The 12,973-nt window shown below is 37.9% G+C and overlaps 1 protein-coding gene across 1 annotated transcript; it reads left to right on the top strand.

Moving 5' to 3' along the window:
- The first annotated feature begins 9,650 nt into the window (after positions 1-9,650).
- LOC145770295 (putative E3 ubiquitin-protein ligase UBR7) lies at positions 9,651-11,339 on the top strand. Its single transcript, XM_082581893.1, has one exon. The coding sequence runs from the start codon at positions 9,663-9,665 to the stop codon at positions 10,818-10,820; it is 1,158 nt and encodes a 385-aa protein (XP_082438019.1). The 5' UTR covers positions 9,651-9,662; the 3' UTR covers positions 10,821-11,339.
- The last annotated feature ends 1,634 nt before the right edge of the window (positions 11,340-12,973 follow it).

Below are 12,973 nucleotides of genomic sequence, written 5' to 3'. Positions count from 1 at the left end.
TTGATTCAACGTTCGCAGATTGATTTTCTGGTTGAAAAAACTCTAGTTTATCACATTAGAAGTATAGGTAACAGTGGTAACACGATTTCCAGTCAGGTGTTTTGTCAGGCGTTTCATCAATCAATCAATCAATGTTTTATTTGTCAGTAACAGGAACATAGGTACATGTTTGAAATATGCAATATACACAATACAAAAGTTACACAAGTTCCCATACCGACAGGGAGACAACGAGACGACCATACGGTCTACTTGTCAATTGCCACCCTACGGAAATTACGATTTTGCCATTTAAAGTAAGCTTACAAGAGAAAAAATAAAACGTTGAAACGTTCCCGCGCTTCAACAACAACATACGCAGAAAAAAAAAAAAACGTATTGATGATAACGTAGGCCTAAACACAAAATTCCATGAAGCAAGCAGAGAATAATCAAGTTCATTTCCTACAGTGTAGCTTTCATTTCAACCTGCCAAAATGTTTTAGAATCAGAAAAAAAAACTTCTTTTTGATACTTTTCAATGTAGCTAAACATTGAAACGATATAAAAGCCAACTTTTCTGCCTGGTCTGCTGCTTTTTGCTAAATTTCCCAGACAGCAAACCCGGTCATTTTTCAGACGTTGAATCAATTTAAAAATGACGTTTTTTTGTCTGGTTGTTTAACTTGAGTCTGGCAATGTCGAGACAATGTAAGAAAAGTTAATTTTACTTTTTAAGATTCAAAATGAAATGTACCACAATTCTGGATCAACACACATCAAATGATCGTGGTGTTAAGAAAAACTCAGTTTACAAGTATTTAACGAAAACAGGAAATTTTATTAGTCTATTATATTTGCTTCAGCTTTATTTTGGCAACTCTTCTGATTTATTAGCGGGAAAAACTGGGGCAAAATAACGTCAAATAGACCAGAGTTGCCAGTTAGAATAAATTTTTGAAACGAATCAAAAAATCGGTGTTTAAAAGAGAAAACAGGCCTTTTTTTACCATTCGGTTGCTGGTAAAAAAAATACATTACCAAAAGAAGATCAAAGCTTTATTTGAAAAAAAATGATGCAAATTTTTTTTTTAATTTTTTGAGACAAACTGCAAAGAAAAGAAGCTGGCCTGGCCAAGTGAGAGCAGCAGTTGGGGAGTTTTGCTGCGACAGTGGTGAGATTTATTTGGTGTTGTGTGGCAACACTGAAGCTAAGCGGTTTCATTGTCAAGGTTGCCAGGTCCGCGGTTTTCCCGCGGAATTGGGCTAGTTTGGTTGAAGAGTTGCGGGAAAAATAAAGCAGTTGCGGGTTTTTGGGCTTGTTTTTGGAGTAATATTAAGCATAAAATAGCAAAAAATCACAACAGTTTTTATTGAAATTCTATAAACTTCGCTTCACAGTGAATGAATCAGAGTGAATTTTAAGTGAACTTTTTTTCTGTTAAACTGGATAAGCGCATTTAGCGCCTTAGCGGAAAAGTGATGGATTTGGTTTGGTTTGGTTTTGAATCTTTATCCTCGGACTGACAAAGCCTTGATAGGTTATTCCTGGTACTTGTTCGCATACTTGTAGAGGCACTTGACGCAGGGCCGGTTACCGAGATTGGCAGAGTGAAGTTTTCCGATTGTTGAAGTCTTGTTGCCGAGAAATTATTCCATTCACTAGGTGCCGCTGAATGGAGAGCAGTCCTGAAATGCGTTGCTCAAACGCACACCCCGAGAGTCGAACCAGCGCCGTGTGATCTTGAGCCCGGCGCGTAACCACTGAGCTATCTGAGCTAAACGTCACGTGAAGGAGGAATGGTATGGCTGCTAGTTTGATCTATTAATTATTACCTGCTCCCGGTCAGGGGCGCTGGAAGCGGGGGGGGGGGGGGAGGGGCGAATGCCTCCCTGCCCTCAATTTTTCTGTAGATGGGGGGCAGGGGAGCAATTGTGCCCTTTTAAGGTCATGTAAGCTACCGTACTGCACAATTCAGCATAACAATTTCAGCATAACAATTTCTGTTATTCGCTTTCAGTCTAATTATAATAATCTTTCATTTTTGCTTCGAAATAATATTCACGACACAAAATTCGGTATCACAGTAAATTAGGTCCACATCATTATAACATAGCATGATGCCCTTTCGTGCCATTGTTCTTTGTATACCGGACACTTCTATCATTACTCGATAGATGAGCATTATCGCTATATCTTATCTTAAAACTTAAAAAAATGGCATTTCAGCAATAAAAGTGCCCTTTTTCATAATCCTGCCTCCTCCCAGTCAAAAATCGTGCCGGCGCCCCTGCTCCCAGTCTTACTGTCTACTAAAGTGTCTAGTAGAGTTATACCATATACCGTAGGAGTCATACTCATATTGTTTACTGGCTCCCCACTATGGCTAGTGATTTTCTGCCCTACCACGGTATAGATTAATGCTGTAAACCAAGTAGAACGCTTAGTAAGTTAATAAGATCTTTATTGATTGATCGTGTTTCGTCAATTTGGACTGATTTTGTGAACGAATTCTTCTCATTTTGGGCTAGTTTGTACAAGCAACAATATTGGGCTGGTTTGAAATTGCTTTTGGGCTGGAAATTTTGAAAATATCATTGTGGTTTTGAAGAGTGCTAGATAAGTTGGTCTCCCCAGTTTCCAATCATTCCATCTAATATAGCCTCAATAGCGTTGCCAGATAAATAATTCTGTTCTAATTTGAGAAAACTTTAAAGCTGTTGAACACAAAAACTTGTATTTTGGAAATTTATTTAGTCCTGGGCAAAGATAAAAACCCTATCCATATTCCTAGCTTTAATCCTCACTCTGGCAACACTTGATTGTAACCTTGGCAACAAGTGTGTAAAAATAGCTACTTTCAATTTTATTTGCCATCCTGTAATGGAAAGGAAATGAATTATGTCTAGTTGGAAATATACAGAGGTGGTGATATTTCAAAAATAAAATTTGGTAACGGACAGACATTGATGCGAAAATCTTTAAATTTGAAGACCACAAGAGCCCCAGCTCCACAATATTCAGCGTGTTAAAACTACTAAGTATGATGGTTTGTGCAGGAAAAAATTTTGGGTCTGGGTTTAGTATTACCAATTTTACCGACTATTGAAATAAAGTAACGGACAGACAGATAGAATTGGGAAAAACCACTAGTCAGCCTTCACATGCACTTTCTATCTAAATTCAGCTCCCAAACCCAATAGATCAATGTTTTTTTAAATTTGAGATCTACCCCCCATCTTAAAAGTAGTTTTTTTTGCTAATCCCTAATGCAGTGTTTGCGCAACAATTAGTTTAAAACCTTGATATAAAGTAACGGACAGACATTACAAAAAGTAACAGACAGACACTATCTCATTTCTGAAGTTTTTTGCTACACTGAACCAAGGTGATGGAAAAAGTGTTTATTTTCTAATAGGAAAAAGTATGGTTTGCAATTTCGGAAAATTTTGGTTGAAAAAAAGTTTGTTTTTTTTACAAAAAAAGTGTTTTAATATTCATAGGCTACCGTTACAATTATATACATAAATTGCATACATTTCCGAATTTGTTGTCATGCATTTCGAAATAGTGGTGCTACCCTGCTTTTTCCAGCCCGCTGAAGTGTTTTTCTACCCTTGTTCTTTCATTCCTTACTGTATTTTTATATTCTTATCAATATTTGCATCATTATAGCGGTCACTTTTCACTAGTGGAAGATAAAAGCAGTTTATTTATTGGATATAAATTCTTGAAATTATTTTTAATTCATGGAAATTTACGACTTTTTCAAGTTAGTTCACACAATTTGAGTCATAGTATCCCCAAATGTGATGAAGTTCTGGTATGTAAAAGGAAACATTTCTCTCTCCTGCAGGAATAAGGTGTGGAGTGGCTATAGCCTGCACAACATCACTTATAGGGTACGGTAATCATGGAAGTCCTCATCCTTTGGCCATCTCCATATTGATCCTGATATGTTGGCTTTGGAATAACATTTGACAGTTACTCTCTCTTCACTTGCAATCAAAACTTGGCAATGACATTTGCAGCGAGTAGTCAACAATTGTTAGAACAAACATCTTTGATATTTCCCTGACTCAAAACATGATCTTCATTAACGATTCACAATTATAATGGGAATTTTTTTTAATAAAAAATATTCACATATAATTTTTTTTTACTTCAAAAATGTTTTTTTCAATCTATATAAGGGGGGTCTAATGCGCTAGGGCTAGTTCCCACCTTCCCTTTATGACTACGTACCCAGTCATCTTTGACAGTCTTGGTGTAAAGCCCTATTTACAATCTACACAAATTCATCAAAAATATGGTAACGGACAGACACAATATCAAACTTCCATAAATGTAGTGATTTAAATTGGAGGAAAGATAATTGTATAGGGTTGATATGTGCTGCCAAATGTGAGATAGTCAATATTATGTTAGAAGTTAAAAAAACGTATAGTTGTTTGTAAAAAAAACTTTTTTGAGATTTTTTGGTAACGGACAGACATGTGTGGCTTACCAAACTTGCATACCGATTTTCTAAACTATGTATCAAACACACAGCTAATTTTTTTTTATAATGTTTCATATATATATGACCTCTCCAGATACATTGAAATTAGAAGAATAGAATAAAACGAAAGTCATTTACACCCTGCACCATTCTAAGTGAAATTTTAATGAAAATTTGCTTGTAAGCAGGTGGAGATTTCCGAAATTAAGAAAAAGTTTGTCTGCAATGATAAAAACAAAGTAAGGTTACATATTTGCTGTAGAGACATTACCCTAACACTTGAACCTACTCAGACTTAACTGCGTTACAATTTTATTTTTTCTTCCCCTGTCACACAATTTTGAAATATGCCCAGGTGGGCACCCGCTACTTTTAAAGTAGCGCGCTACCCGCTACCGCTACTTGGACCATAATAGCGCGCGCTACCGCTACCCGCTACCAATTTACAAAAGTAGCACGCTACCCGCTACCGCTACTCGGACCAAAGTAGCGCGCGCTACCGCTACTTCTTCCGCTACTTTTGTCTAAAATGACACTAAGTTAGGAAACACTCTTCAAGTCCCTAGTGACGCAAAAGTGACCTGGAAAACGAATGTTATCATTTGTTTACACTGCCATTTTAACGTCGTTATAGAAAACACATTCTAAGGGAAATTTATTGTTACGCATCTTTCAAAAACACAAGCATTTCAAAATGAGTCACTAAGTCCTGCCCGCTTTGACTTAAGCACATCTTTTCCAACAGAGAAAAGTCTCTCCACCGCAGCACTGGAAGGAATGGGAGTGTTGTATTTAATGAACAGATGTTTTAACTCGGTATTCGAAAACTTCAAGGACTTGCTCCTGTCCGAAAAAAAGGCGTCCACAATTGCTGTTTCCTTCTGCACCGACGTTTCACGGATGGCGCCAACACTCCAAAAAATTCATCCTCGGAGTCGTGACTGGTGTTGGCGTCACTCTTCTCAGTATCAACCTGGCTTGATGTCTCCCGCAACAGTCGAATTACATCTGTCTTGACTTTTTCTCGCAGTGCGTCAGCATCATCCGTGGAAACGTAGTGCAGAAATTGTAGCCACGACGTCTTGAAGGAGGGATGAAGACATGATGCCATAACGCATTTCATGTCGTTGAAGCACTTGTTGAATTGTTTCTTCACTCCTTCAACGACTTTCACTCTCAACTCCTGACAGCTCACAAGATCACTGATCTCAGTCAACTTCTTCGCCCAAATTGTAATGGTTGAAAGCAAGACTCCGTAATACGCCTTGGACTCGCCCTGGAGAATGTCTAAAGCCTGGCAAATAGGCTTCATCACACGGAGATATTTGCCGAAGAAGTTGACGTCAGATAGAAATAAATGAGTTGTTTAGAAATAAGACAAACTATGTTGTAACTTCAAAGTTGTAAGCAAAACAAATCACACAAAATTGCCCTGTAATGATTTCTTTTTACAAAAACTATCGTGTAAGAAAATTTTATCAGCAACAAATATCTTAGCTAACCATTTGTCAACAGTTTTACTTTAACCAATACGATAAAATCTTATTTTTGGACATCTTAATATAGGTGATGACTGATGAGGCAATGCTCAGTGCTCACTGCATGTAGTCTATATTCTATAAAGTTAAACCATATTCAACTTTACTTCGGCTATTATCAAAATTAAAATGAACATTATCGATTTCATACCTTGATCGCAGCTCCACACCAGAAAACGAGATTCCCAAAAGACCGAAACTTTTCAACCAAACCGATCATAGAGGATTATAGGCTATATAATATAACTGCTAAACCACGCCATTGTTGCGGAAAAAAACGAGTATTTTTTTTACTTTAAATTAAAAAGTAGCGGTAGCGGGAGTGCGACTGAAAAAAAGTAGCGCCTCTCCCGCTACCGCTACTTTAGAAAAAAATAGCGCCGCTACTCCAACTAAAAAGTAGCGCCGCTACCGCTACTTTTACCAAAATAGTAGCGGCGCTACAAAAGTAGCGCGCTACTGCCCACCTCTGAAAATATACGGTATGTACAGTAGTTTATAAGAAGTTATCAATTTTCCCCCTTTGAGTTATTGAGATCACTGTGGTTGTCTTACGATTTCAGTTACCGTACTGTACCAGAAAATGCTACGGTACCACAAGGGGTAAGGCCTGCCATTTAACTGCCTCTTTCAACTATAGCTCAATTGTTTGCAACTAAGTAATGCTGTTTATAGGATGGTTGAGGCAGTAGATCTAGGCTTGTAAAATCTTATAGGTTGGTTCATGGAAAACTTTTCCACAAGGGTTGGGTTTGATGATAAATGATAAGGTAAATTTTGAGTGCAGTACAGTAGGCCTAGCATGCTGGGTTTTTTTCTTTTCGATGAGACTTTTCAGTCATTTGTCCGAAATGACTTGAAAAAATTCGGTCATTTTTTCTGATGAAAATATTTCCTTTCAAGTACAGTAGCTGATACAAACCAAAATTTGCACTTACTGTCTAACTACAACATTAAGTTTCGCTGAGAAACGTTGTTTTTTTCGGACATTTTCACCGAATTGACTATATTTTTTTTTTGGACATTTTGCTAAAAAATCGGTCAATGGTCAATAAATGGTCAAAAATCAATGGTCAAAAAATCGGTCAATAAATGACCGAAAAAAAAAACCCAGCTAGCATGTGACTAAAAGTTATTATGAACAAGCACACAGTTAAGCCGTTTCTAACTGATTTATGCCAAGCCAAGAGTGACTAATAAGAAAAATTTCTGCAATTGCCAATCTCGGCTCATTAATTACCTAGGCCTACTTAGTTATCTAAATTATTGCTTTTTATATAATATATATATATTGGAATTTTAGATTGTAAGACGTAGGTATATAAAACTAATTTTAGATCGTAGGCAACTGCCTTTTGTATGTACTTTTTATGAGTGATATTAGAGTACATTGAAGTTGGTTTTTAACTTAGTTAATTTTTTTTTTTTCTTGAACGTGAAAGCAAGCTTGCAATCTAGCAAGGCGTGAAAAAATTAATTTGTCATAAAAGAATTAATAAACATTAATATGTCTGCCCCGTTAGCTCAGTGGTTATGCACTTGACTCAAGATCACGGGGTATGCGCTTGATCACTGGTTTGACTCTCGTGGTATGCGCTTGAGCAACGCATTTCAGGATTCCTCTTCATTCAGCAGCACCTAGTGGATGAAATAATTCCCAGCAACAACACTTCAACAATTGGAAAACTTTACTCTGCCAATCTCGGCAACAGGCCCTGCATCACAAGCTTTTACAAGGATGCAAAACTACCAGGGGCAGGAATAACTTATCAAGGCTTTGTCCAGTTCGAGTATAAAGATTCAAAAACCCACCAAACCAAAATTATTAAATTGGCAATTGATTTTTCTAAAGTGGCTGGAAATGTAATGTCGTTGCAGTTCCCGCAATGTACGGTAATGTCCTTATTTTTGTAAAGAAAGCTTAGCTAATGTAAATTGATTATTAAATTTTGGCAAAAGCTATGGTTACCATGTAGGGTAGGGTGATTCATAAATTGATTTCTTTTTTAATTCAATGGGGCACCCTCTTGTATCGTGTCAATACCTGAAAAAATAATCCTGTCAAATTTTTAGGGCAATTGAAAGCATTTTTAAGGTTGCTACCGACTTTGAAAGCTGCACATAATACACAAATGGGTCATTCCATGTCAACTCAACAGGGTGTGCAAGCTCGACCCTCTTAGATTTTCTTTAAATTTACACTAAAGTTTCATATATATTGATGTATAATGAACACAAAAAAAATTTCAGCTCATTATCTCAAGACCTTTAGAAATTATAGCCCTTCAAAGTCACCAAGGTCCCTCAAAATGCGTTCGCATGTAAATTTTCCTCATGTTTAGGTCTTCATAACTTTTAATCTAAAGCATTTACAAAGCTGAAATTTGGTATTCTAATTAAGAAGCAGTCCTAGTTTTCATATCTACCGCTAAAATTGCTAATTTCCAATTAGTTTTAGATATAGAACCTTTCAAAAATTGAAATTGTTTACATTTGAAAATTTTTTATCAATTTTTGATGTCCGCTATCTCCCAAACCGATAGTCACAGAACTACCATTTTGCATATCATTAATCTATATAGTCAAGTGGGGTAAAAAAAAAATAGTGGGGTTATTGGGGTAAAAAAAAACACTTACCATCTCACATCTAAATTGAGTAGATATTCATTCAACTTTTTTAGTGTCTGTTTAAGTGGTCTTTGGAGATTACTTTGAGGGGTAGAGGAAAAAGATTGGATTTGACAAAGAAGAGCTATGTTAAATAGAGTAAATATGGACAGCGAAGGGTGCAAAAAAAGGTTCGGAGGAGTTTATTAAAGGTTTTTGCTAAATTGTAGTGATAGGTAGTATGAATGTTTTAATGTTATATTGTGAGTACTATGTTGTGAGGCTACTAGATGCAACAAAGACTGGGGCCTCCAAATGTTTGTGTAAATTATTATTGAGGTTTTTTTTTACCCCAATAAAATTCGTTGATTTGGGGTAAAAAAAAAAACAGTGCATTTCATGGAATGTTTTGGCTTTGTATTGGTGTTATGTCAACTGCCAAGCAGTATATCACCAAAAAATACAAAAACAAACTTCTGGATGCATCAGTGCCAATGTGCCCATGTAATTGCTCTTCGCTATTTCTGTTGCGTTACTTGGTGTGGTGTAGCACGTGTCATCACACACCACCATCTCTCTTGATAACAGCGCAGTGTGACTTTGCGGATTGCCTGGCTTGACTTATACTTGTTTTCTTTCGTGTTGATTCATTCCTGGTGCACACCCTTTCTCCATCTCATTCTTTCAACTCCACCGCATGTTCCTCTTTCAGTCCAACCTTGTCTGCTTCATTCTTTACCTGTTCCTTTTGGATGGACCGTCTCTTTTCCCCATCCCATTTCTCTGAGAAAATGTGTGCAATAAGACTGTGTCACATGTACATGATGTGCTATTGAACCAGTGTCTCAACTTTTGATGTATCCTAAAAATAATGCAAATAATACTCATTACTCGGTTAATGACAATTCAGATGTCTGGATAGCTAAAATTAGATTCGAACCAACTCTGTGGTGAAGTTATAAAAGTGATTTGCAAATCTTGTCTCATGTCAAGTTTTTTTTTATATGTACTCTTTCGCAGGCATAGGTGTGTAGTAATGTCTCACAAACGAAAGGTTGTGGATGTAGAAAAAGAAGATGCTGCTATTTCCATGCAAGACTTGATTGCTGAAGACCAAGAAATTGAGGAGACAGCAAATGCAGTTCTTGGTGCAAGTGATGATCAGGAGTGCACGTACGAGAAAGGATATGTGAGACGACAAGCTCTTTTCGCTTGTTACACTTGTTCTGGTTCTGAAGAGCAACCAGCTGGCTTATGTTTAGCATGCTCTTTGGAATGTCACAACGGTCATGATCTGTATGAACTTTACACAAAGCGAAACTTCCGATGCGACTGTGGAAACAGCAAGTTTAGTAATTTGAACTGTAAACTGTTTTCTGAAAAAGAAAGCACAAATGAAAACAACGTCTACAATCAAAACTTTCGTGGTTTGTACTGCACATGCAATCGACCTTACCCAGATGAAGATGATGATATTGAAGATGAAATGATTCAATGTGTGGTATGCGAGGACTGGTTCCATGGCCGACATCTTGGGGAAACTACCCCTCCAGAAAACTTAGCATTTTCCGAAATGATTTGCTTCGAATGCACAAAGCGATGCACTTTCTTGCACAAATATTCTGCACTATTTGTTGCACCTGTCAAGATTGAGAAGGACTTTGAGAGCGATGACGTAAACGTCACTGAAACAACAGCAGAGGAAAGCGGAGAACCTGGAAGTGATAAGGATGTGAAAAAGAAATTAAACGCTAAAAATTCAGACGGTGACATTGCTGGTATTTCATGCAAGATAAACGGAGCCATTCCAGTTAAAGTTACCGGAGCTACGTTTTGGCCTAGTTCATGGAGATCCGTATTGTGTAAATGCACAGCTTGCTTGGCAACTTACAATGACCTCAATGTCCCTTTTCTATTGGATTCTAACGACACTGTAGAATGCTATGAAGAAGAAGGCAGGAAGAAAGCTTTGGAGGAGAAAGAAGCTCAAAATATGAACGCTCTTGATGGAATGTCCAGATTCCTTCAGGTGGAGATGCTCAATGGATACCAGAACATGAAAGAAGGATTTTATGAACACTTTAAAAAGTTTGCTGAAGAAGGTAAGGTAGTCACAGAGGCTGATGTAAGAAAATTCTTCAACAATCTGAAGAATAAGCGACAAAGAGTAGGAATGTCATATAACTGCCGTTAAATACAGTATTTGCCATATTTTTGGTTTTGATTTTTACGTTTTTCTTAGTTAACTTGTGTTCATTGTTTTACCTGTTTGTTAACGTGTGACAGAAGTACATAATTAGTTAATTACGTTGCATGGTTTGTCAAGTTGCAAATTTTATGCAGTGTACAAATCAATTGTTTGTGAAATCCAGCTTATGGCTAGGTTATTCAAGCTGTTCAGTGTTCAGGTTTGTCAAACAGCGATTTCCTGCAATGCCGCCCCAACAAAAATTCGACTCATATGAACTAACTCAAAAGTTCATTTTGTAATAACTAGACTCAAATAGCATTTTGTTTCTTTTAAAATTTGAAGATGTATAATCATTTTTGAATAAAATTGAACTATAAAACATTAAATAATTTGTTGTTTCAAAGTGTGATCAGTTGCTCACTGCCAATCTAAGGATCACCATCTGTTGTAATATTTCTTGGCTGTATCAGTATTCTAAACTGCGTTTACAGAAATCGAAAAGATATTTTTGCCGTCAGGCTTTTTAATTTGTGGAGGCAGTTTGTTTATTCTCTGGCTTGGTCGTACAGGAGTTTTTATTCAATGGCATACTTCAAACGATTGAACCCCTTATAAAAGTTAGGTAATGCAGGGTTCGACCTTAACTTTTTTTCGCACTAGCCAACCGGACCAGTGGCTCACCATTTGCGCTGGTCCGCACGAGATCACACTGGTCCATCCCGTTTACTGATAAAAACAAGTATGTCGTGGGAAACACGAGGCCAACCCAGGGAAAACCACCTTAAAACGACAATAATGAATGGTGGCAATAACATGGAAATATACAATGGCAATAACAGTAACAACAGTTTATCCAGGCAAGACATTCAATCTACGTTGAGTCTTCAATCTACTTGGGGCTCTTCAATTTCTGAACCCGATGATGGGTCATAATCGGAATCTGATGTGTGTTTGTCTGGCCTTGTAAACACATAGCCAGTGTCGGGCCTTCTTGACCTCACAGATGAATCGTTTGCCAGCCATGGATGTATGGCAAGTTTGGGGTCGAAATCTTTTATTTCTGCTGACTGTAGCTGGATGGTCAGAAGATCTGTTACGTGGTCAGCCCGGAGCCTTGACCTCAGCTTCGTCTTGACAATTTTCAATTGGCTGAAGCCACGCTCAGCTTCAGCAGAGCTGGCTGGCATACTCAGAACCAGGTCTACTAAGCTCAGAATGTTCACGTGTTGTTGCGATTACCCTTTTTCTTACGATTTAACACCGTCACGTGATGTTGCCATTGCTTTTTTCTTACGATTTAACACGCACGGATCACGTGTTTTGTTGTTGGAAGAGAACAGCAAACGAGAACCACGCACTCTAAACGATCAAACGACATAATACGATGATATTTTCGCACTGGACAGTCGGACCAGTGCGAAACGATTCGTACTGGTCCGCGGGGAACTCGCACTAGACATTGGCCAGAGGACCAGTGCTAAGATCGAACCCTGTAATGTGCTTGGTTGTTCCTATGAGTTTTATGCTATTCTGTTGGGCAGTTGTGCTTTAAATGCCTTTATTTTTTATTTTGTTCCAATGATTAAGTGATGTAAGTGGTACAATCGGGTCTTGGAATATGGTCTGTAGTCACCTCTGCGCTCCGCTTGCTGGAAGTGGATGTGGCCACTCTCCATTGGTGAGTAAATAAGCCTGACTCCGTACGGGATGGTCAACACGCACCCTTACGCCTGTTCTCGATTTATGGTCTGTACATCAGGGATGTTTTGTTTATTAGTTTTGCTGAGTTGCTAGTTATGAAGACGAAGCTCCCGTTGCTAGCAAGCTTCACGATGCTGATCATGCTCCTGCCTGGGAGCAGGTGAAGTAATTTACGGTACACGACATCTGGGCGAAACCCTCTTGGGCGACGGCCAAAATGAGCTACGGTAGTGAAAGTTTAGCCGTTCAGAACGGTGGTGACCTATATAATTTATCTAGTTGCTTCACGGCACCACAGTATCGTGAAGCTTAAGAGAAACCCCTCAGAAAAGAAACAAACGAAAACCTCCCAAGAGGAATGGCCAAAAAGTGGTTGACGTCAATTATGAATGCTCCCTAACCGTATCGAAACTTGTCAGTCGCAATACCGATGCTGATAGTGCATTCTGTTGAAG

This window comes from Aplidium turbinatum, chromosome 5 (genome assembly GCF_918807975.1).
Source record: "Aplidium turbinatum chromosome 5, kaAplTurb1.1, whole genome shotgun sequence".
NCBI lineage: Eukaryota > Metazoa > Chordata > Ascidiacea > Aplousobranchia > Polyclinidae > Aplidium > Aplidium turbinatum.
Note: the sequence above shows the minus strand (reverse complement) of the source record. Positions and strands in the feature narration are given on the sequence as shown.

Coding starts and splice junctions, on each gene's coding strand:
- LOC145770295 (XM_082581893.1), top strand. CDS start 9,663: ATGTCTCACAAACGAAAGGTTGTGGATGTAGAAAAAGAAGATGCTGCT.